Below are 23,605 nucleotides of genomic sequence, written 5' to 3'. Positions count from 1 at the left end.
ATAAAAGGGCACAAGTTTTGGAGAGTCATTGGAGAATTAAAAGGTAACAGATGATTAGATTGTAGAGTGCTGTACCATGTGCCATTGTTTGCCCAAGTGAAGTGGCACAGCGGTTAGTGCTGCTGCCTTACACCACTAGGGATCTGGGTTCAATTCCGATCTTGGAGTCTGCATGTTCTCCCCGTGCCTGCGTAGGTTTCCACCAGATGCTCCGGTTTCCTCCCACAGTCTGAAAGATGTGCAGATGAGGTTGGTTGGCCATGCTAAATTGACCCTCAGTGTTAGGGGGACTAGAAGGGTAAATACGTGACGTTACAGGGATAGGGGTGTTGTGACACTAGTGTACCATTTAAGAAATGTATTTTCTTTCTGAAATCATGTTCTCTGCAGTTTTTGTAAGCAGGTTTTTTTTTCATTGTTGTTAAGCTGTCTGCTTAGAAGCCCTTTTATTGCTGCTTCAATGGTTTAAATGGGATTTTGTTTATTTTTACTCTGGGCATCAGGTACTTTCTGGGATTTTTTAATGACCCTGAATTATGGGAGGAAGAATGATTGACAAGCCAGATGACAGAAGTTCTTTCATTTTCAGTCTTGGGCTACTGGTTGCTGTTTTAGTTTAGAAGGTGTTTGGACATCAGATTGAAAAGCAGTGTTTCTGTGTTTCTCTCTCCCTGCTATTATTGATTCTGCTGGCTAGCTGGAGTGAGAATTCTGCTGTTGGTGGTTTGCTAGATAGTAACTAGAATCTCTCACTCTGTCTTGTGTTTTGGGAAGCAGTTCTGACTTTGTGTGCGTGCGTGCGTGCGCGCGCGCGTGTGCGTGTGCGTGTGTGTCTGTGTGTGTCTGTAACGTGTGCTCCAGGTGTATTTTGCAATGGGATTAAAATGGAATCTTCATGGGCGTTGGACGTGAGTTAAAATATTGGAATGAGTCCTGGTGGTTCATCTAGAGAAAAACAGCGGTGTGGGTCTGATCAGCTAAGTAGCCTCTTTCTGTTTGTACTGATCTGTGTACACTTGCCATTAGAGTCAGTGCATAGTGATATCAAGGAAGAAGCCGTGGCCATTCTCAGCTCCTCATTCCTTCCAGGGAATGGGAGCAATTGTACCTCCACCATTGAGAGCAGCTACCTCAAGTACATTCTAGTGGTCAAACGTGAGGCCTACCTGAAGCACCATATTAGACAGTGTCTAATTAGACCTACCAATTTGAAGGAGGAAGGAACTAGTTTGGAGGTAGCACATTGCAATCCCTTAGAGCAGCTATTTCTGTTGCCTGTCGGCACAATGTTTTCCTAACTGTCCTTCCATTTGGCGCCGTAGCTAACCTTAAAGTTTATTTATTAGTCACAAGTAGGCTTACATTAACACTGCATTGCAGTTACTGTGAAAACCCCCTATTGTGATCATTATTGGGTTTCAATTTATGATCTGAGTTCCTTTTGTTTAAACTCCTGCTCAGGTGTTGGCACACTGACATATTGTTGGCCTGTGACTTGGATTAAAGAGCATCAGAGCACTTCACCATCAAGGCCTTACAACCATGACCGCAGATGAAGAAAATCTTAAGGACTTGATCCAACATTGACAATAGTTGACTGATTTTCTTGTCCAAACACAGCTTTAGCTTACTCCTCAATTGGGAACCTTTGCTGTCAGTTTTGTAGATTGTTAACTGAATCACTCAGTCGGACGGTGTGCGTTGATTTGATCACCAAGTTGCGGTTCATCAGAATTTGTCACTGGGATTTTTATGTTCGAATGCTCAGCAGACTTATTGTCAGTGCGGATTTAGCACTTTTCTCTGTTATCTTAACATATGCAGTGGCCTGTGATCTTTTATCTGCAACCTCAGTCACTGTAGTGGTTATAATAGAAACTGAAACTCGGTGCAGAAGGAGGCCACTTGGCCCTTTGAGCCTGCTCCATCATTCATTAGGATCATGGCTGATCAGCCAACTAACGAGCCTGATCCCGCCTTCCTCCCCCCCCCACCCCCATTTCCTTTGATCCCCTTCACTTCATGTGCTATGTCTAACTGTTTCTTGGAAACATACAATGTTTTGGCCTCAACTACTTTCTGTGCTAGTAAATTCCACAGGCTGACCATTCTCTACGTAAAGAAATTTCTCCTCATCTCCTGTCCTAAATGGTTTACCCTGTATCCTCAGACTGATATCCCTGGACCTGGACACCCCCACCATCAGGAACATCCTTCTTGCATCTACCCTATCTAGATCTCCCCTCATTCTTCTGAATTCCAGCGAATACAATCCTAACTGACTCAATCTCTCTTTGTACATCAGTCCTGCCACCTCAGGAATCCGTCTGGTAAACCTTCTCTGCACTCCCTCTAGAGCAAGAACATTCTTCCTCAGATAGGGAAACCAAACTGCATACAATATTCCAGGTGTGGCCTCATTAAAGCTCTGTAGAATTGCAGAAGACATCCCTGCTCCTGTATTTGAATCCTCTCACTATGAAGGTCAACTTACCATTTGCCTTTTTTACTGCCTGCCGCACTTGCATGCTTACCTTCAGTGACTGGTGTACAAGGACACCTAGGTCTTATTGCAAATTCCTCTCTCCTAATAAATGGCCATTCAGTTGTAATCTGCCTTATCTTTTCTTCTACTGAGATGGATAACCTCACATTTATCCAAATTATACTGCATCTGCCCATTCATTAGCCCACTCACTAATTTGTCCAAATCACACTGAAGGATCTCTTTGTCCTCCTCACAGCTCACCCTCCCACCCAACTTTGTGTCATCTGCAAATGTGGAGATATTACATTTAGTTCCCTCATCTAAATCAGTAATATATATAGTGAATAGCTGGGGTCCCAGCACTGATCCCTGCGGTAGCCCAGTAGTCACTGCGTGTCACTTGGAAAATGACTCCTGATTTTACGGCTCTTTGTTTCTTGTCTGCCAACCAGTTTTCCATCCATCTCAATACACTACCCCTCCAATCCCACGCTCTTTAATTTTACATGCTAATCTCTTCATATGGGACTTTTATTGAAAGCCTTCTGGAAGTCCAGATAAACCACATCTACTGTCTGCATTTTCTTCAACTCTACTAGTTACACCCTCGAAGAGTTCCAATAGATTTGTCAATCATAATTTGAAAATGAATTCCCAAACAAAAACATTTAGTTGCACTATAATATCAATTGCTGATTTAAGGAGGGCAATGATGGAAATGGAACAATTTCTTTTTTGTACATAAAATCTCTGATCTGTAAGTAGTGAATTAAGTGTGTGCGGGGAAGATTTATATTTCCAAGGGAGAGAGAGTCAAAAGAAGCAAAAATATTATCAATATATAAGTTACTGAGGGCTTTGAAAGGCAACACTCTCCTAATTAAGGCAGCAATAAATGATTTGCATCAGTAGGGTTGCATAAAGATTGTAACCCAGAGTGTGTTCTGAACTGGGTCCAAATCTTAAGTGAGTGTCTAACAGTTTGAAGAAAAGCGACTTGTAACAGAGGACCACAACAGAGCAGGCAGCGATTTCAACTGACAGGAGACTGCCTCCAATTGCCCCCACGCTAAACTAACCGGGTCTGAATGAAGCAGCAAATAAATATTAACAGACCAGTAATGAAACTGAAAACCACTGAAATGCTTGGGTCTTTGTCAATAAGCTTTGAATCCTGGATGTTTTCTTATTCCAAATAAAGGAAGAAATTAATTGGTCAATTGCAAGGGAGGTTGAGAGGAGATTGGATAGAAAATCCTGAGGGGTATGGGCCGAGTAGGTGGGTGAAAAAGTGTTCCCATTGGTGGAGGGATGGAGAACAAGAGGGCACAGATTTAAGGTAATGGGCAAAAGAAGCAATGGCAATGTGAGTATAAACTTTCATTGCGCAATGAGTGGTGTGCAACTGGAATGCACTGTCTGAAAGTGTGGTGGAGGCAGGTTCAATCGAGATATTAGTAAGTTCGCGGATGATACGAAGGTTTGTGGAGTTGCTGATAGTGCCGGGGAATGTCAGAGGATACAACAGGATATAGGTAGATTGGAGACTTGGGCACAGAAATGGCAGATGGAGTTTAATCCGGACAAATGCGCAGTGATGCATTTTGGAGGATCAAAATTAGGTGCGAGTTATACTGTAAATGGCAGAACCCTTAGGAACATTAACATGCAGAGGGATCTAGGCATGCAGGTCCACAGTTCTCTAAAAGCGGCAACGCAGTGGCCAAGGTGATTAAGAAGGCATATGGCATGCTTGCCTTCATTGGCCGGGGTATCGAGTACAAGGGTTGCGAAATCATGTTGCAGCTATATAAAACCTTGGTTCGGCCGCATTTGGAGTATTGTGTGCAGTTCTGGTCACCACGCTACAAGAAGGATGTGGAAGCTTTGGAGAGGGTGCAAAAAAGGTTCAGCAGGATGTTGCCTGGTCTCGAGGGTGTTGACTATGAGGAGAGGTTGAATAAACTAGGATTGTTTTCACTGGAAAGTCAGAGGCTGAGGGGAGGCCTGATAAATGTGTCCCCTCAGATGAGAGGCATCGACAGAGTGGATAGTCAGAGGCTTTTTCCCAGGGTGGAAGTGTCAATCACAAGGGGGCACAGGTTCAAGGTGAGAGTGAGAAAGTTTAAGGGAGATGTGCGGGGGACGTTTTTCACGCAGAGAGTGGGTGCCTGGAACCCATTGCCAGAGGAGGTGGTGGAAGCAGGCACGTTAACAACATTTAAGAGGCATCTGGATGGGTAAATGAATGAAGAGATATGGACTGAGTAAGGACAGAGGGATTTTCTTTTAGTTTAGTTAGGGCATCATGATTGGCACAGGCTTGGAGGGCGGAAGGGCCTGTTCCTGTTCTGTACTTTTCTTAGATCTTTGTAATAACCTTGCCAGAGTGTGGGACTTCCAATTTTTATAAAACAAAATGTTCTTTCCCACTTTCATGAATTCCCTGTAACCCAAACACATTTTGATTGAGACGGTAGACACAAGTGTTGCACTCAATCCCAACCAATAACACTTTGGAACTGGCCACAGTGGGATGGGATTAGTGGTTTTGTGATGATTCTCATTCTGAATTTTGCCCCCACAATAGCAGAGTTGCTGAATCCCCCTCCCTATCCTTGATGAATGGACTGAATCACTGCGACTAAAGAGCAATTTTCCACTTTTTGCCTTCCCATCCACCTTCCACCACCTCTCGGGATAATCCATATTAACTTTTTGTTTACATAATATATTTCCAGGGCGATGTTGGATTTTCTCCTGCCTTAATGTGATCCGGCTTCCATTGATGAAGGAATTTAATATTGAAGAATTTGAGTTCAGTCAATCCTACTTGTTCCTCTGGGATAAGGTACTGTAAAAAGATTTTGTGCATGTATAAAGTGTATCATTGCTTTTGAAAGGGGCAGGATAAACTGATTGATTTAAGGTGTGAAGTGTAGCTTTGTATAATGCATCGTTTACATGCCTGAATATATTGAATCTGTATACGATAACCCAGGATGTGATGATGAGTGTTACCTAGAAGTTCTTTGACCTGTCAAATGTTTGCTTTTTGAACCATCTGTGTTATGTGAAATGTTGCAGATACTTGAGGCAAGAGAAGTGATGCTGAAGATTTTGCACAAATGACTGGGATATTGGGAACACAGGGACGTACGAGTTAGGAGCAATTCAGCCCTTTGAGCCCACTCTGCCAATTAACATGATCACAGCTGATCTTTTTCTGATCTCAGCTCCTTTCCTGCCTGCTCTCCATAGCCCTTTATCTGCTTTTCATCAGAAACATATCTATCTCTTTCTTGAATCTGTTGATTGATTCTGCCTCCACCGCACTCTGGGGCAGTGAGTTCCGCAGATTCACAACCCTCTGAGAGAAGTAGTTTCTCCTCCTCTCAGTTTTGAACCTACCTCCCCTCACTCTATAATCAATGACCCCTTGCTCTAGACTGTCCCACAAGGGGGAACATCTGTTCAATGTCCACCGTAGCATTTTATATACTTTGATCAGATCCTCCCTCATTCATAGAATCCCTACAGTACAGAAGGAGGCCATTCGGCCCATCAAGTCTGTATCAAGCACAATCCCACCCAGGCCTTATTCCCATAATCCCACACATTTTTACCCTGCTAATCCCCCTGATACTCGGGTCAATTACACATGGCCAATGAACCTAACCCGCACATCTTTGGACTGTGGGAGGAAACCGGAGCACCCGGAGGAAACCCACGCAGACACAGGGAGAACGTGCAAACACCACACAGACAGTGACCTGAGGCCGGAATTGAACCCGGGTCCTTGGTGCTGTGAGGCAGCAGTGCTAACCACTGTACCACCGTGCCACAGATTCTTCTGAACTCCAGCGAGTACAAGCCCCAAGCTATTTAACCGCTCCTCATACGACAGCCCTTTCATCCCTAGAATCAATCTGGTGAACTAAGATTGGATTAAGATTACAATTCACATTCAGTGCTGAATTTACGGTGTCCACTACTCAAATCCCTTCATATTCTTTGCAATTCTCCGAATCTGTTCCATTAGCTCTGTGGAGATCAATTTGAAGCATTCTCTTTGCTTCTCCCGTGATCTGAGTTACTTTTTTTCTGTGTATTATTTTAATGCTTTTGAACTGTATTTTGTTTGGGGGAGCGGGTATCCTGCAGATATTACCCCCCTGCAGATCTCCTGCGAATGTTTGCACACTCGGGGAAAATCTTGTGCAAGTATCCACGTGGCGGTGGCGCAACATGCATTTTTACACGGAGCTATGGATAGTGATGGTAGAGGCTCCGGCTTTTCTATCAGGCGGCTGGACCAGGAATCTTTCCTGCTCTTGCTGCCTGCCATGTATTGGAAAAGATTGACAGATTAATAGTCACCTGTTTGGCCGTGTTATGTACGCGCCTTCCTTGGCCATCAAGCGTGGCGAGAACCTGGAGCTTCTGGCTCGGAGGCAGGGACGTTTACACTGCGCCACGAGACCTCAGTATTCGGATAACTCTTCTACTTTCTGAGTTGGCATTAGCAAGGCAAAGGGAAACAGTGCCGTGGCTGTGGAATGCGATAACTAAATGAAATGAACACAGAAAAGACAGGGAATGCGCAAGGCACTGTAAGCATTGTGATTATCCTGGCCAGCGTGAAAACCTGTGACATTGAGGCATCATACTAACTCTGAACATCCGTCTTTCTCTTTCCACAGATTGAACGTTGCTATTACTTCTTGAATGCATTCGTCGAGATTGCTCAGAGAACCGGCAAAGATGCAGAACTCCCGGATAGTAGACTGTCACAGTTCCTGCTATCGAACCCCACAAATGACGGAGGCCAGTGGGGTATGCTTGTCAATCTCATTGGTAAGATCCTACTTTTTCTTGTTTGAAATAGAAATGATTATCATCTGGTGATGGGGATAGAATCTGCTGTCGCAGGACAATGCTTCGTGCTGGGGAGAAAGTAAGGGGAAAGACAATCGACTTTGGGGGACACTGTGTTAGCAGACTGTCCTACCACTTCTGATTTGTGTCAGGTCACGGCCTAGACCGGAGGAACTGAAGTTTACCCTCTGCTGCCCTTATGACGTTCTATTTTAAATGTGTTTGAACAAACTCAACCTAGTCCATACTAGCATGAGTTGAAAACTCATACTGTGTGGCACCATTGGACATGCTGAACCAGGAAGCAATAAGAATAGTTCCCACAAGGGTGGCACCGTGGTTAGCATTGTTGCCTCACAGCGCCAGGGACCCAGGTTCGATTCCTGGCTTGGGGGGGTCACTGTCTGTGTGGAGTTTGCACGTTCTCCCTGTGTCTGCGTGGTTTTCCTCCGGGTGCTTCGGTTTCTTCCCACAGTTCGAGGATGTGTGGGTTAGGTGCATTGGTCATGCTAAATTGGCTCCTAGTATCCCGGGATGCGTAGGTTGGAGGAATTAGCGAGGTAAATATGTGGGGTTACGGGGATAGGGCCTGAGTAGGATTGTTGTCGGTGCAGACTCGATGGGTCGAATGGCCTCTTTCTGCACTGTTGGGATGATTCTAAAGTTGAGTAATTCACCATGATGAATGAAGAGGCACAGATCTGAAATAGAAGGAAGGGAGAAAGGTGTGCACACTTACAGAGGAAGGGTTATGGGGTGATAATTAAATCTAACTTAACCTATTGGGAGTATTTGCTACAGATGTTAGGTGCACTGAGTGGATGTGAGACACAAGTTCATACAGGCAGTTCTTGGATTTATACACAGTTTGTTCTTGAAAACTGCGCCTTAAGTCGGAACTGATTTTCCCATCAAGACAATGTTACAAATCGGGATGTCGTTCCTGATGCCCTATTTTTACCAAATAACCTGGAATTATGTACTCGATCAATTAGAGTATAAAATACAAGGTTAAAGAAAAAGTTTGGAAACAGAAAGATTTACCAGGTAGAATCGCAGAAAAGGGCCATTCGGCCCATCGAGTTGTCACCAATTCTCCAACAGAGCAGCTTATCCAGAGCCTATCCCCGTAACCCCACATATATATCCCGCTAATCCTCCTAACCTACACATCTTGGAACACTAAGGGGCAATTTAGTATGGCCAATCCACCTAACCTGCACACCTTTGGTCTGTGGGAGGAAACCGGAGCACCCGGAGGAAACCCACGCAGACACGGGGAGAACATGCAAACTCCACACCAGACAGGAATTGTTCCCAAGGCTGGAATTGAACCCGGGTTCCTGGTGCTGTGAGGCAGCAATGCTAACCACTGTGTGTCGCCCACATCTTGTGAAAACATCTTTGAATAGGAACTGAACGTCTTGTGTCAGGGAGATGGGCGGCGTAGAACGTTGGTGCGCACATGTGACTATTTGCACTTGTTCATTGGCGTGGCATCATAAAGTCAGAACTGACATTGTAAATATGAAACATTTATAAACATGGTAAGTGTCGTTCATCGCAACTCAATCGTTGTAAAATGAAGTGCTTAACTTGAATGGAGCAACTGAAGCTCCATAAGTCCTATTGGTAAAGCTTTGCTTGATTGGGCAATGTTGTGTCCATATTTTGCATGTTTTAAAGTTGTGCTGTTTACTGCACCATTCCTATTTACCAGTTTTCAAGATTTAAACGAAAATCTATTATAAATTTCTAATAATCAGTGAAATAATCAAGTACATCTTGGGCAGCACGATGGCACAGTGGTTAGCACTGCTGCCTCTCAGCTCCAGGGACCCGGGTTCAATTCCCGGCTTGGGGCTCTGTCTGTGCGAAGTTTGCACATTCTCCCCGTGTCTGCATGGGTTTCCTCCCACAGTCCAAAGATGTGCTGGTTAGGTTGATTGGCCATGCTAAATTGTCCCAGGATGTGTAGGTTTGAGGGATTAGCGGGGTAAATGTGTGGGGTTGTGGGGATAGGACCTGGGGTGGGATTGCTGCAACTGTACAAGGCACTGGTGAGGCCGCAACTGGAGTACTGTGTGCAGTTTTGGTCCCCTTATTTGCGAAAGGATACATTGGCCTTGGAGGGAGTGCAGAGAAGGTTCACCAGGTTGATACCGGAGATGAGGGGTGTAGCTTATGAGGAGAGATTAAACAGATTGGGTCTGTACTCGTTGGAGTTTAGAAGGATGAGGGGTGATCTTATAGAGACATATAAGATAATGAAGGGGCTGGATAGGGTAGAGGTGGAGAGATTCTTTCCACTTAGAAGGGAAACCAGAACTAGAGGGCACAGCCTCAAAATAAGGGGGGGCCGGTTCAGAACAGAGTTGAGGGGGAACTTCTTCTCTCAGAGGGTAGTGAATCTCTGGAATTCTCTGCCCATTGAAGTGGTGGAGGCTTCCTCGTTGGATATGTTTAAATCACGGGTAGATAGTTTTCTGATCGATAAGGGAATTAGGGGTTATGGGGAGCAGGCGGGTAAGTGGAACTGATTCGCTTCAGATCAGCCATGATCTTGTTGAATGGCAGGGCAGGCTCGAAGGGCCACATGGCCTACTCCTGCTCCTATTTCTTATGTTCTTATGTTCTTATGTTGATGGTGCAGACTCGATGGGCTGAATGGCCTCCTTCTGCAGGGTATCTATGGGTTTCCATGTAAGCGTTTTGAGTAGAATTAATGATTAATGATGTAGATGGAAAAAAAATCTTCTCTTCTCTGCCTTGTAGAGAAACATGGAATTATGCCGAAGAAGTGTTTTCCTGAATCTCATAGTTCAGAAGCCAGCAAGACCATGAATGATGTTCTGAATCACAAGGTATTAATAAGTGAAAATAATTGCTGAACTGTTTCCCATGTGTTTTCTACAAAATGTATTCCGAGCTGAAATCTTGGGAAGTAGAGCAACTGTCAACGTAAAGAGGTTCCACGTGACTGCAATCAGAAAACTATTGGAAAATTTCATCCAGTCTGTCACATTGCAATGTGGTCTCAACGGTGAGGATATTTGGATGGCCTATTTAGAGTTTAGGGAGAGGAAAAAAGAAGTAAAGATCACATAAGTATGATCAAATGGGAAAGGGATGGAGAGTGGAGACTTCCAAGGGACTGAATGGCCTACTGCTATTCAAGGGGGGAATTTTACACCTTTGTCGAGACAGTGGTGGGGCCAGAGAATGTAGCGAGTCATTCAAAAGTCAATTGAATTCAGCGGGACTGGAAAATCCTGCCGGTGGGAGGAACCACAGAATTCTGCACCCTATGTTCTTAAATGGACAGCGGAAGAAATGTCGTGCTAAAATCTGAATCTTACTGAGTTTGTCCCAGTTGGTGTCATTTTTTGTCTCTCGAGTCTGAAGGCTCTGGGTTCAAGTCCCACTCCAGGACTAAACACAAAAATCCAGCTGGCAGCAGCGCAGTACTGCAGGAGTGTTGCACTGCCAGAGGTGGCGTCTTTTGGATGAGACATTGAACCAAGGCTCTATCTGTTGCTCAGGTGGATGTAAAAGTTGTACTATTTCGTAGAAGAATGGGCGTGTTATCCTGGGTTCCTTGACCGATGCTTATCCCTGAGTCAAAATTGCAATAACAAACCATTTGGTCATTAGCGCACGGTTGTTTGTGGGAGCTTGCTGTGTGTAAATTTGTTAACACAGTAAGAAGTCTCACAACACCAGGTTAAAGTCCAACAGGTTAATTTGGTAGCAAAATCCACTTACATCCACATGTAAATTGGTTGCCATTTGGCAGTAGTGACTACACTGCCAAAAGTACTCTATTCGCTGGTTTTAAAGCACTTGTGCCTTGAAAAATGCTATAAAAATGCAACTGTTTCCCATTTTTGATCTTTGTGGTAACTGCTGCAATTGGTTAATTTTACTTCCTTTTCTGGGGCCTAGCTGCGTGAATATTGTTACCGTCTAAGAATGCTGGTGAAAAGTGGATCATCCAAGGGGGAGCTCTCGGTTGAAATGGATAAAATGATTGAGGAGGTGAGCTGCTTTTGTTTGTAAATTTTGGTAAATTAAGATATATTTTTGAATTTGCGCCTTTGGAGTGAATTCTGAGCCACAAGAATCCAATGTGACACCCAATTCTAGCCCCCTCTCCCGACTACCTGATTAACCCTCACCTGCCCAGTCACTAACCCACACTCATTCATTGAAAGACTTGAATCCTTTGAAAAACTTAACCTGAATACGGCAACTGTTGGCTTAAAAAGGGAGCTTATCCTTTCCTCTTTCTCTCTCTCGCTCTCTCTCCTCCTCCCCCCCCCCCCCCCCCCCCCCCCCCCCCCACACACACACACACACACACACACCTACACCTTTCCTATGGTCACTGGATTTATACTGAAGTGTCTGCGCTGCGCTGCCCATTTCTACTTCAGCCAGGATCGGAAGATGTGGGTGAAGATGGATAATATCGTTCAGTTGGGGAAAATGTTGTGAGAGGCCACAGTGCACCCAGCATTGGCCCAATCTTGTGGTCAGTGACACTCGTAGACTACCTGCACCATTCAAGATATATATGACTAAACTGTATATAAATGTCAAAAGTAATCTAACACCGAGGATGCGCTTATTTCTTGGGCCTGTTGTGATGAAGCACTTGCCTTAATCTGAAATGGGGCAGCACGGTGACACAGTGGTTAGCACTGTTGCCTCACAGCGCCAGGGACCTGGGTTCAAACTCCACACTGTCTGTGTGGAGTTTGCACATTCTCCCCGTGTCTGCTTGGGTTTCCTCCGGGTGCTCTGGTTTCCTCCCACAGTCCAAAGATGTGCGGGTTATTGATTGTCCATGCTAAATTGACCCTAGGGGATTAGCAGAGTAAACACGTTGGGGTTACAGGGATAGGGCCTGGGTGGGATTGTGGTCGGTGCAGCCTCGATGGGCCAAATGGCCGCCTTCTGCACTGTAGGGGTACTATGATTCTGTGAAATGGGAGGTCGGGAACTCCAACTCTTTAAGGGCCTCATCCCTTTGGCGCAAGCACTGGTCAGAAGATGGGCGCACGTGTAGCTTGGTAATTCTTCAGGCCGAGAAGTGTGCAGAAGCAGGGAAGGGAAATCTGTGTGAAAAAGCAGGTCATATGATTTGAAGTGGAATGCCATTATTTACTAGGTGCCCCAGGGAGCAGGGCATTGTTGGGGGGGAGGGGTTGGTGAGTAGGCAGACAGGGAGGAGGTCCCAAACCAGGGAGAGGGACAGGGAAAGGTCCCAGAAGGAAGTCCAAGGTCATGGACAAAGGATGTATTAATTTAAACTAAAAGAAAGAAGCGCAATAAACGACAAGTTAAAGAAAGGGCGGCAGTGAGCAAACCTGAGACAATTAGGGCTCAAAGATCTGAGAAGGCAGCCAAAGGTTGGTGACTCCATGCTGCAGCCTGTTGGGGCAAAGGCACTCCTTTCTGAGCAGTGGTGTTCTGCTTGACACGGCTGAAGATCTGAAACTGTGCTTGGAAGGTAATGCTCGAGCGTTCTCGGAAATCCAAGGGAAAGGAATCTCGGGAAGCAAGATTGAAACCCCATGAGGTGGGACGTTGCTGAAACCGCCCGAGTGGGAGAGCTGAAAGAATTCCAAGGAGAGATTCTTCAAATGAAGCGTTTGGAACCCCTCGTGGGAAAGGCAAAGTTTCAGTGAGAATATAAGGTTCGCAATGTGACAAAACATCTGGGTAGGTTGAGAAATCCATGGAATCTGCTTTGGTCACACCTACCATCCATTGTGGCATGTTTGGTGTGTGTCAGAGAGAGAAGACTGGAATTTTAAGCTCTTGAGAAGATAAACTACAAGTCTACTGGGATTGTATCAGTTATAGGTCTAAGTGATCAGTTTAGCAGAGGTACTACTGAAAGACTAAGTCTAAGAAACTCATCTGTTGAAGAAATGTGAGTTTAGAGCATGATTTTGGATGTCTCAGGCAGAGGTTAGGATCTATCAACCAACCTTTTGCACTTAAATCCGACTTGCTCAGAATTAACGTCAACTGGGATTGTAACACTCTACCTGGTTAATTGGAAATTTTATTGGTACATTAATCAGTTGTTACTGTATAAATTCTGTAAAAGACAAATTTTTGTGACTATCTTTTTAGGCCAAAAGTCGGAGGGGTGACTTTTGCGTGGCTAGTGCTTTCAGGGATTGACATTTTAAGGGACTAAGGAGGGAGATGTGATAAATTTGGAGGGGAAATACAAAGTAGCAACATGGGTAATTATAACCAGAGTTTGACAGGGAGTCATAAAGTGTAAAAACCTCAGAGGGTGCTGGAAGATAAGGCCAGAGTTTGCAAAAATAGTAAAAAGACAGAACTAAAGGCTAATTTTCCAAATGCATGTGATATTCGTAACAAAATGGATGAATTGTCAGCTGAAATAGAAATAAATATGTATGCCCTGATGGCTATTTCAGAGACTCGACTGCTGGAACCTGAATATTAAAGGGTACTTGACATTTTTGAAGGATAGGACGTTAGGAGAAGATGGCACTGTTACTTTGTTAATTAAGGAGGTTATAGCAGGGCACTTAGAAAATCTTAGTACAATCAGACAGAATCAATACTCTTTTGTGAAAGGGAAATCATGTTTAACTAATTTATTAGAGACCTTGTCAGGAAGTATCAAGCAACATGGACAAAGGAGAACTGGTAGATGGGTTTACTTGGATTTCCAAAAGGCACTTGACAAGGTGCCACGTCAAAGATTACTACACCAAAATAAGAGCCGGTGGTGTAAGGGGTAACATAATAGCATGGAGAAAGGAATTGTTAGCTAACAGGGAAAGCAGAGAGTAGGAATAAATTAGTTATCCTCGGCTTGGCAAGCTGTAACAAGTGGATGCTGCAGGGATCATAGCTGGAGCCTCAACTATTTGCAATCTATATCCATGACTCGGAAGAAGGGATCGAATGTATGGTAGCTAAGTTTGCTGCTGACAAAAAGATAAGTAGGACAGTAAGTTGTGAAGTGGGCATGAGGAGTCTGCAATGGGATATAGATGGGTTGAGTGAGTGGGAAAATAATTGACGGAGTATAACATGGGCAAAGGTGAACTTGCCCACTTGGCAGGAGGAATAGAAAAGCAGTATACTCTGTAAATGGAGAGAGATTGTAGAATTCTGCAGAATAGAGGGATCTGGATGTCCTGGTACATGTGTAGGTGCAGCAAGTGATTAAGAAGGCCAATGGAACATTGTTGTTTATTGCAAGGGAAATGGAATATAAAAGTAGGAAAGTTTTGCTGCAGTTATACGGGGTGTTGGTGAAAGCATTTATGGAGCACTGTGTACAGTTTTGCTCTCCCCACTTAGGACATAATTTAATTAGAAGCAGTTGGTTTGTGTGGGTGATCCCTGGGATGAGGGAGTTATTTTATGAGGAAAGGTTGGAGTTTCAAAGAATGAGGTGATCTGATTGAAACATACAAGATCCTGAAGGAACTTGACGACAAGGTGGCTGCTGAAAGGTTTTTTCGCCTTGTGGGAGAGACTAGAACGAGGGGACATAGTTTAAAAACAAAGGGTTTCTCATTTAAGATGGAGATAGGAGAAATCTCTGTGCTGTGAGGCTGTGGAATCGTCTTCCCCAGACAGCAGTGGAAGCCAAGACATTGAATCTTTCTAAAGCTGAGTTAGTAGATTCTTGCCTGATGCGGGGTTCAAAGGTTAGAGGCGGTAGGCAGGAATGTAGAGTTGACGCCACAATCAGATTGGCCACAACCTTACCAAATGGTGGGGTAGGCTTGAGGGGCTGAATAGCCTAGTCCTGCTCCGAGCTTGTATGTTCGTATGACAGGAATGCATGATTTGGGCTGAAAAGTGACCATCACAATGGAATAAAGTAAAAACCAATAACATTTAAGAATTCATATTAACTCTGCAATATTTATAACATTATCAATTCTATTCATTTCATCCAAAACAATATAACAAATTGCCTACACCACTTCACAATGAAATCACTCTGATTACCATCTGAATCACCAAACAATTTGTCCCAATATCCTGGTTGTATAACATCACTGTCTGGATCCTCCTCATGTCATCATCTGGTAAATTCAGTATCTCCCTCAGTACCGCTGAACACATTCAATCTTCTACATTTTTGAAATTTATATTTTGACAATATTGGGATCCAGTTCACTCCACACATCTATGATCCATTAGCCCAACATTGCTAGTGAGGATACTCATAAATTTCCTCCCATAATGAATGGAATTTTTGCTTTCCAGCATCGAATTGTTCTGTAACTTTGACATTGCAACCGCCACCTTAAACATTCAGTTCCTCCACCATCTATGAGATACACTGCAGCAGAGCCTGGGTGGGATTGTGGTCGGTGCAGACTCGATGGGCCGAATGGCCTTCTTCTGCACTGTAAGGATTCTATGATTGCTTCTATGAAACCACCCAGGCTTCTTCAACAGCATCTTCAACCGTAACCTCTACAACCTAGAGGAACAAGCGCAGCAGATGCACGGGAACACACCACCTACAATTCACCCTCCAAGCCACACACCATCCTGACTTGGAAATATATCACCATTTTTTCACTGTCGCTGAGTCAAAATCCTGGAACTCCCTCCCTAACAGCACTGTGGGTGTACCTACAACACATGGACTGCTGAGTTTCAAGAAGGCGGCTCATCACCACCTTCTTGATGGCAGTTAGGGATGGACGATAAGTGCTGGCCTAGGCTGCGATGTCCCCATCCTGTGAACACATCCAAAGATTCAACAACACTAGTAAGACCATTAAACTGCCACGTGAGTGTTGGTTGGTCCACCATCATTGACAAGGCAGGATTTGAACTTGTCCTGGGCGAGTAAACTCTCTCTTTTTTGCGTGGTTCCCCCGTGTTTCAAATTCCCCACTCCTTTGATCATTCCTCGCAACCACCTGCTTCCATCCAGCCTTTCTTGTCAGCACAGGTGACGAAGCCTTTCAGAACTTTCTCCTCAAGAGGAAATTTTCACGCATATCTGTGTGTCAGGACTTTCACAGCATCCTGATGCACACCTCCCATCTAGCGTGCCCTCTTTGACCATCCAGAGACTGGAAACGTGAGCCATATAATTCCAGTTTAAGCAGAAGATATTGGATCTATCTAACCCACTGTTCACAGCATTCCTTCACTGTATTTCTACTAACCTTGCACCCCATTTATGGACAAAGACATTCCTCAAACCCAATAATGATTTTTGTTGTTAGTGTTCCACATACTTATCGCCCTTTTTTAAATTAAAAATCCTCCTGTGTACAACTTTACATAGAGGTTATGGCACAGTCTTGTGATCATTTGGTCCCCTGGCTTAAACTCACCATAAGTCTCCTCCCACCCCCTGTCATCTAACTCTATCAGTATATCCTTCCTTTCCTTGCTACCTCCAGCACTCAGGTTCCTCTTAAGATGCATTTGTTCTATACACCTTAGCTTCATAGAATCCCTACAGTGCAGAAGTAGGCCATTCAGCCCATTGCGTCTGCACTGACCACAATCCCACCCTATCCCCTGTAACCTCACAAATTTACCCTGCTAATCCCCGTGACACTAGGGTCAATTTAGCATAGCCAATCAACCCGTACATGCTTGGACTGTGGGAGGAAACCAGAGTACCCGGAGGAAGCCCACACAGACACGGGGAGAACGTGCAAACTCCGCACAGGCAGTGACCCAAGGCCGGAATTGAACCCAGGTCCCTGGCGCTGTGAGGCAGCAGCGCTGACCACTGTGCCACCGTGCCGCCCTTATGGTTGCGAGTTCCACTTTCTAATGACTCACGGTCTCTGAAGAGGTTTTTCTTAAATCTGTCATTGGAGTTGTTTGTAATAATATATTCCTGGTCCCGCATTTTGCATTCCTCTACAAGCTCATAAGTGACAGTAAGTTGAGCTCAATTTTTACTGACCACCTTGATCGTGCAGCTGGGTGGCACAGTGGTTGGTGCTGTTGCCTCATAGTGCCAGGAACCTGGGTTCAATTCCGGCCTTGGGTGACTGCCTGTGTGGGTTGCCTCCGGGTGCTCCGGTTTCTTCCCACAGTGTGGGTTGGGTGGATTGGCCATGCTAAATTGCCCTTTGGTGTCAGAGGGACTAGCAGGGTAAATATGTGGGGTTATGGGGATAGGGCTCAGCTGGAATTGTTGTTGGTGCAGACTCGATGGGCTGAATGGTCTCCTTCTGCACTGTAAGGATTCTATGAAAATGCATTAGAGAAAATTGATAATTAGAATCTTTGTTGAAGGCTTCCAAAAGTGTTACTGTGGGGTGGGGGGAGGAATGCTCTTTCCTTCATTCTTTAGTCTTTTCTCTATGTGTACCTTTTTGTTACTTGTATTGCACACTATGTCGTGGTTTTGGATTTGTGTGAATATGAAATGCACTGTGATCCAGACATGATAGAGGATATATGACTGCCCCTGTACTGGATATGAATTTAGAACATACAGCCAATCAAGAATGTGAAAACAACTTGGTAATGAAATTGAATAGACCCTTCAGTGTCAGAATATAATTAGGGTCTGATCTTATTAAACTAATTATTCAGCACAGACTATTAGCACTCAACAGGCAGTGACACAAACTGTTTTATCTGCTGTAGTTTTCTGGACTAGCCAGTAGGTGGCAGAGTGAGACAATGAATGGCATCACTGTCCAGTATTACAGTGTGAAAATCTAACTGAGATCTCTTGTAAGAACGGTTGGGGGGTGTGAGTGGGGCATGGGCAGGGAATATTCATAGTGTTCTACACTGCAGAAGGAGGCCATTCAGCCCATCGGATTTGCACCAGTGCAGCATCTTACCCAGCCCCACCCCCACCCCCCCCAACCTAAATCTCCACAACACTTTGAACTTAAAGTTTAAAGTTTTTATTTATTTAGTCACAAGTAAGAACAAAGAACAAAGAACAGTACAGCACAGGAAACAGGCCCTTCGGCCCTCCAAGCCTGTGCCGCTCCTTGGTCCAACTAGACCAATCGTTTGTATCCCTCCATTCCCAGGCTGCTCATGTGACTATCCAGGTAAGTCTTAAACGATGTCAGCGTGCCTGCCTCCACCACCCTACTTGGCAGCGCATTCCAGGCCCCCACCACCCTCTGTGTAAAAAACGTCCCTCTAATATCTGAGTTATACTTCGCCCCTCTCACCTTGAGCCCGTGAACGTCACTTCTGATCTGGGAAAAAGCTTCCCACCGTTCACCCTATCTATCCCTTTCATAATCTTGTACACCTCTATTAGATCTCCCCTCATTCTCCGTCTTTCCAGGGAGAACAACCCCAGTTTACCCAATCTCTCCTCATAGCTAAGACCCTCCATACCAGGCACCATCCTGGTAAACCTTCTCTGCACTCTCTCTAACGCCTCCATGTCCTTCTGGTAGTGCGGCGACCAGAACTGGACGCAGTACTCCAAATGTGGCCTAACCAGCGTTCTATACAGCTGCATCATCAGACTCCAGCTTTTATACTCTATACCCCGTCCTATAAAGGCAAGCATACCATATGCCTTCTTCACTACCTTCTCCACCTGTGTTGCCACCTTCAAGGATTTGTGGACTTGCACACCTAGGTCCCTCTGTGTTTCTATACTCCTGATGACTCTGCCATTTATTGTATAACTCCTCCCTACATTATTTCTTCCAAAATGCATGTAAGGCTTACATTAACACTGCAATGAAGTTACTGTAAAATTCCCCTAGTCGCCACACTCCGGCACCTGTTCAGGTCAATGCACCCAACTAGCACGTCTTTCAGACTCATTGGACACTAAGGGTCAATTTAGCATGGCTAATCCACACACACGCACACATGCGCGCAGCCGGAATTGAACCTGGGTCTCTGGTGCTCTGAGGCAGCAGGGCTAAACACTGTGCTACCGTGCCACCCTTTATTCCGTAATAATTAAACCCTCTTTCTTCATTTGCACATCAGGGGATGCGGGGCTCAGGAACTTACGTCAAGGTACAATTTAGCCATGATTTCATTGAATAGCATAGCAAGCTCAAGGGTCTGAATGGTCCCACTCCTGTCCCCAAGTCTCCAGTTTTCATGCCTAGCGGGTTGCTGCCCCAGCTGATGTTTCCCGTATGTTACTTTCTGTATGTTCTACACCTTACAAACCAACAAGCTGAGTGAAAAAAGGCATATCGGACTTGGCGCAGTAACACAACCTGGGCAGGAGGTGGCGCTCTGTGCCGAGGCATGGTCTTGACTTCTAACCAACATTGTGCATGTTTGTGAATGCTCCTGTGTCCAATTCATGACCTGCGTGGGGAAGATTGACAGAGTTCAGATAGTTTAGCTCCATCAAGTAAGGTTTGGTTGGTGCAATGGGATGCGTACGTCACGGTATTACTCATTATAGAATCATAGAATCCCTACAGTGCAGAAAGAGGCCATTTGGCCCATCGAGCCTGCATCGACAACAATCCCACCCAGGCCCCATCACCATAACCCCACCTATTTACCCTGCTAATCCCGCTGACACTAAGGGGCAACCTAAGCTGCACATCTTTGGAGTGTGGGAGGAAACCGGAGCACCCGGAGGAAACCCACGCAGACACGGGGAGAATGTGCAAACTCCACACAGACATTGACCCAAGCCGGGAATTGAGGCCACTCGAGGCCGGAATCGAACCTGGGTCCCTGGTGCTGTGAGGCAGCAGTGCTAACCACTGTGCCACCGTGCTGCACTGTTCCCCGCTTTGCTTATATCTCAGAGATTGAGTTCTAAGTGCTGTTAGTAGTAAAACGCTGCCAGCCTGTTACTTCATCAGGTCTGAGCCAGTCCATTAGGTGGGCATTTCACTATTGGGGAGAAGTCAGACAGTCTTGCCCATCAGCCAGTTGTCCTCGATTGGCTTCAAGCAGTGACTATGCCTGTGTACCTCAACAGTGCGGTTTATGAATTGAAGATCCATCATCCGATAGCAGGTTTTGCACAAAATAAAGGGAAGAAATTGGAGGTGGGTGTAGTTGTGGGGGAGGGGGGGGGATTGGGGGTGGGCGTAGTTGTTGGGGGGGGGGGATTGGGGGTGGGTGTAGTTGTTGGGGGGGGGGGATTGGGGGTGGGTGTAGTTGTTGGGGGGGGTGATTGGGGGTGGGTGTAGTTGTTGGGGAGGGGATTGGGGGTGGGTGTAGTTGTTGGGGGGGAGGATTGGGGGTGGGTGTAGTTGTTGGGAGGGGGGGGAGCAGATGCTGTTGTGTTACTGACTCTTAACACAAACGCACCAATCACTTCTGACAGCGATTGTTAATCTAAACAAAGGGTTCTTTATTGAAGAATGACAGGATTGGGGGCGGCACAGTGGTTAGCACTGCTGCCTCACAGCGCCAGGGACCTGGGCTCGATTCCTGGCTTGGGACACTGTGCGGAGTCTGCACGTTCTCCCCGTTTCTGCGTGGGTTTCCTCCGGGTACTCCAGTTTTCTCCCCCAGTCCGAAAGACGTGTTGGTTAGGGTGCATTGGCCGTGCTAAATTCTCCCTCAGTGTACCCGAACAGGCGCCGGAGTGTGGAAACTCGGGGATTTTCACAGTAACTTCATTGCAGTGTTAATGTATGTCAACTTGTGACACTAATAAATAAACTTAACTGCTTCATACACGTGCTACCCTGCTGATCAACACGGCTCCAACTACTATATCACATGTTCACTTGCATCACTTCCTGTGGTGCATACCAAATTATTTACATATTTGACAGTGTGTTAATCAGTGTGTTAAACTGCAAAACAATATCGCAGATATCGCGGATGCTGGAATCTGAAACAAAAACAGAAAATGCTGTAAAATCTCAGCAGGTCTGATGGCATCTGTGGAGAGAGAATAGAGTCAATGTTTTGAGGCTGGATTCAGCTCTGACAAAGCGTCATCCAGACTTGGAAACATTGGCTCCATTCTCTCTCCACAGATGCTGTCAGACCTGCTGAGATTTTCCAGCATTTTGTGTTTTTGAAACAGCACCACAGGATTGTTGGTGGATTATGGTGGCGTATTGAATACTGTATTGGACAAGCAACTGAAAGGTTTGAAGTTCAACTTCCAGCAAAGCAAGATGTGAATTTGCATTCGGCTGATAATTTGTGAATTTTTCAATTTGGGATTATTGAATCTGAAACTTTGCTGGATTCTCGTAACATCTCAACTAATACTCGAATACGCGGTTTTATCTAAACATCAGTGCAGTCCTGAACGACACAATGGGCCCTTGAGGCTCCCTAACTATAATAACCTCCGGAGCCAGCTGTAAAGGAACAGAGCTTTATTGCAGAACATAAAATAAAGTAAAACCACAAGCCTGTAGTGAACACAACAGGTCCCAACCAGGACAATACATCAATGGACCCACTCAGGGGCCTGCTTTATACAGGGCTCGGTGTACAAGCACCATCTAGTGAGTTAATTACCAATCACCAGGGAGCTTGTAATCAAAGAGTCTTACTAAGAGGTTAATCAGTGATTCCCCATGCAAATCCTGGGGGGGCGGGGGTTTATCACATCAACATGGCCTAATAAGCTGTTCAGATGTGAAACAAGTTCACTACCTTCTCAGGAGGTGGCACAGTGGTTAGCACTGCTGCCTCACAGCCCCAGGGACCTGTGTTTGATTCCCGGCTTGGGTCACTGTCTGTGTGGAGTTTGCACATTCTCCCCATGTCTGCGTGGGTTTTCTCCGGGTGCTCCGGTTTTCTCCCACACTCCAAAGATGTACAGGTTAGCTTGATTGGCCATACTAAATTGCCACTTAGTGTCGGGGGATTAGCAGGGTAAATACATGGGTTTACGGGGATAGAGCCTGGGTGGGATTGTGGTTGGTGCAGACTCAAATGGGCCAAATGGCCTCCTTCTGCACGGTAGGGATTCTAGGAATAAGTCCCACCAATGTCACCTGCCCACGAACAAATGAAGTAGTAACAGTAATAAAGCTTTAATAACAATTAGTTTAGTATTTTTGTGCATTACGCACAGCTTTATGGCAGACCTTTTTATTGCTTAACATTTGATGCGCTAAATCACAAAACTAAAACTTTAAAGCTGATCCAGGATTTCGAGCTACTAATGATAGACTTCCGGTTCTGCTCTGCCTTGGAGAGAATAGAGGAAGCCTGATGGGGTTCAGTGAGACCTGAGTGCTGTGATATAACGGTTTAAGTTTTTAACTATCCAAAAAAACCCCGATGGTGCTTGGTTTGTTAAAATCCTTAGAATTTTTCTGCTGCATAAACCACAGGGGGAGGCGGTGGCCCAGTGGTATTATCGGCAGAATATTAATCCAGAAACTCAGCACATGTTCTGGGGACCTGGGTTCGAATCCCGCCACGGCAGATGATGGAATTTGAATTCAATAAACAATATCTGGAATTCAGAATCTACTGATGACCATGAAACCATTGTCGATTGTTAGAAAAACCCATCTAGTTCACTGATATCCTTTAGGGAAGGAGATCTGCTGTCCTTACCTGGTCTGGCCTACATGTGACTCCAAATCCACAGCAATGTGGTTGACTCTTAACTATTCTCTGAACAAGGGCAATAAATGCTGTCCCAGCCAGTGATGCCCATGTCCCATGAATGAATTTTTAAAAAAGAAAGAAATGAAACAGTAAACAGAGACCATTGGCCTCTTGGCAACTATGAGTCCCATGAATTCACCACCGCTTACTGGCCATAGGGGAAAAAAATTTCTTCCAACGGTGGAACAATTGATAGTAAAATAATCTTAATATCATATCCAACTGGGAAGAATGAAGCTTGTAGCTTTTGCCTTGAAACCTATTTTAGCTGGATGGGGTGAAAGACAGCTTTTATGTAATAGCCCGAGTCGAAAATGCTTTGAACGAACAATGCAGCGCAGACCCTTCCGATAATTTGACACTTATTGGACAAGTTTATTCAGAGAGGCTTAAAGAGATGGTTGGTGAGAGCAGTGGATAAAGCGGTGGGAACATGCCTGTTCATTGGAAATAATGAAAAGTATTTCAGCTTTCAAGATGCTGATATGAGTATTCCATCATACTGAGTCAAAGTAGTTCCTTCGACTTTCGGTTGATAATTAGAGATGCGTACAAAGCCGACGCATCTCTGGAATAAACCTGCAAAGCTATAATCTTTCAGAGTTTTTTTTTGGCATTGAAGCAATATTAATGCAGCCCTCATAGGATTAGCTTACATGGTTGGTATAGTGG

The 23,605-nt window shown here is 45.1% G+C and overlaps 1 protein-coding gene across 1 annotated transcript in view; it reads left to right on the top strand.

Annotated features, from left to right (window-relative positions):
- Positions 1–23,605, top strand: part of blmh (bleomycin hydrolase) — a 105,231-nt gene that overhangs the window by 6,084 nt on the left and 75,542 nt on the right. Inside the window, exons 3-6 of the mRNA XM_078224905.1 lie at positions 5,230–5,339; positions 7,192–7,345; positions 10,142–10,230; positions 11,312–11,404. Of these exons, the coding sequence (XP_078081031.1) occupies positions 5,230–5,339; positions 7,192–7,345; positions 10,142–10,230; positions 11,312–11,404 (446 nt within the window). The remainder of the gene's footprint in view (positions 1–5,229; positions 5,340–7,191; positions 7,346–10,141; positions 10,231–11,311; positions 11,405–23,605) is intronic.

The sequence above is a fragment of the Mustelus asterias genome, chromosome 12, assembly GCF_964213995.1.
Source record: "Mustelus asterias chromosome 12, sMusAst1.hap1.1, whole genome shotgun sequence".
Lineage (NCBI taxonomy): Eukaryota > Metazoa > Chordata > Chondrichthyes > Carcharhiniformes > Triakidae > Mustelus > Mustelus asterias.
This window is presented reverse-complemented; position numbering and strand designations above follow the sequence as displayed.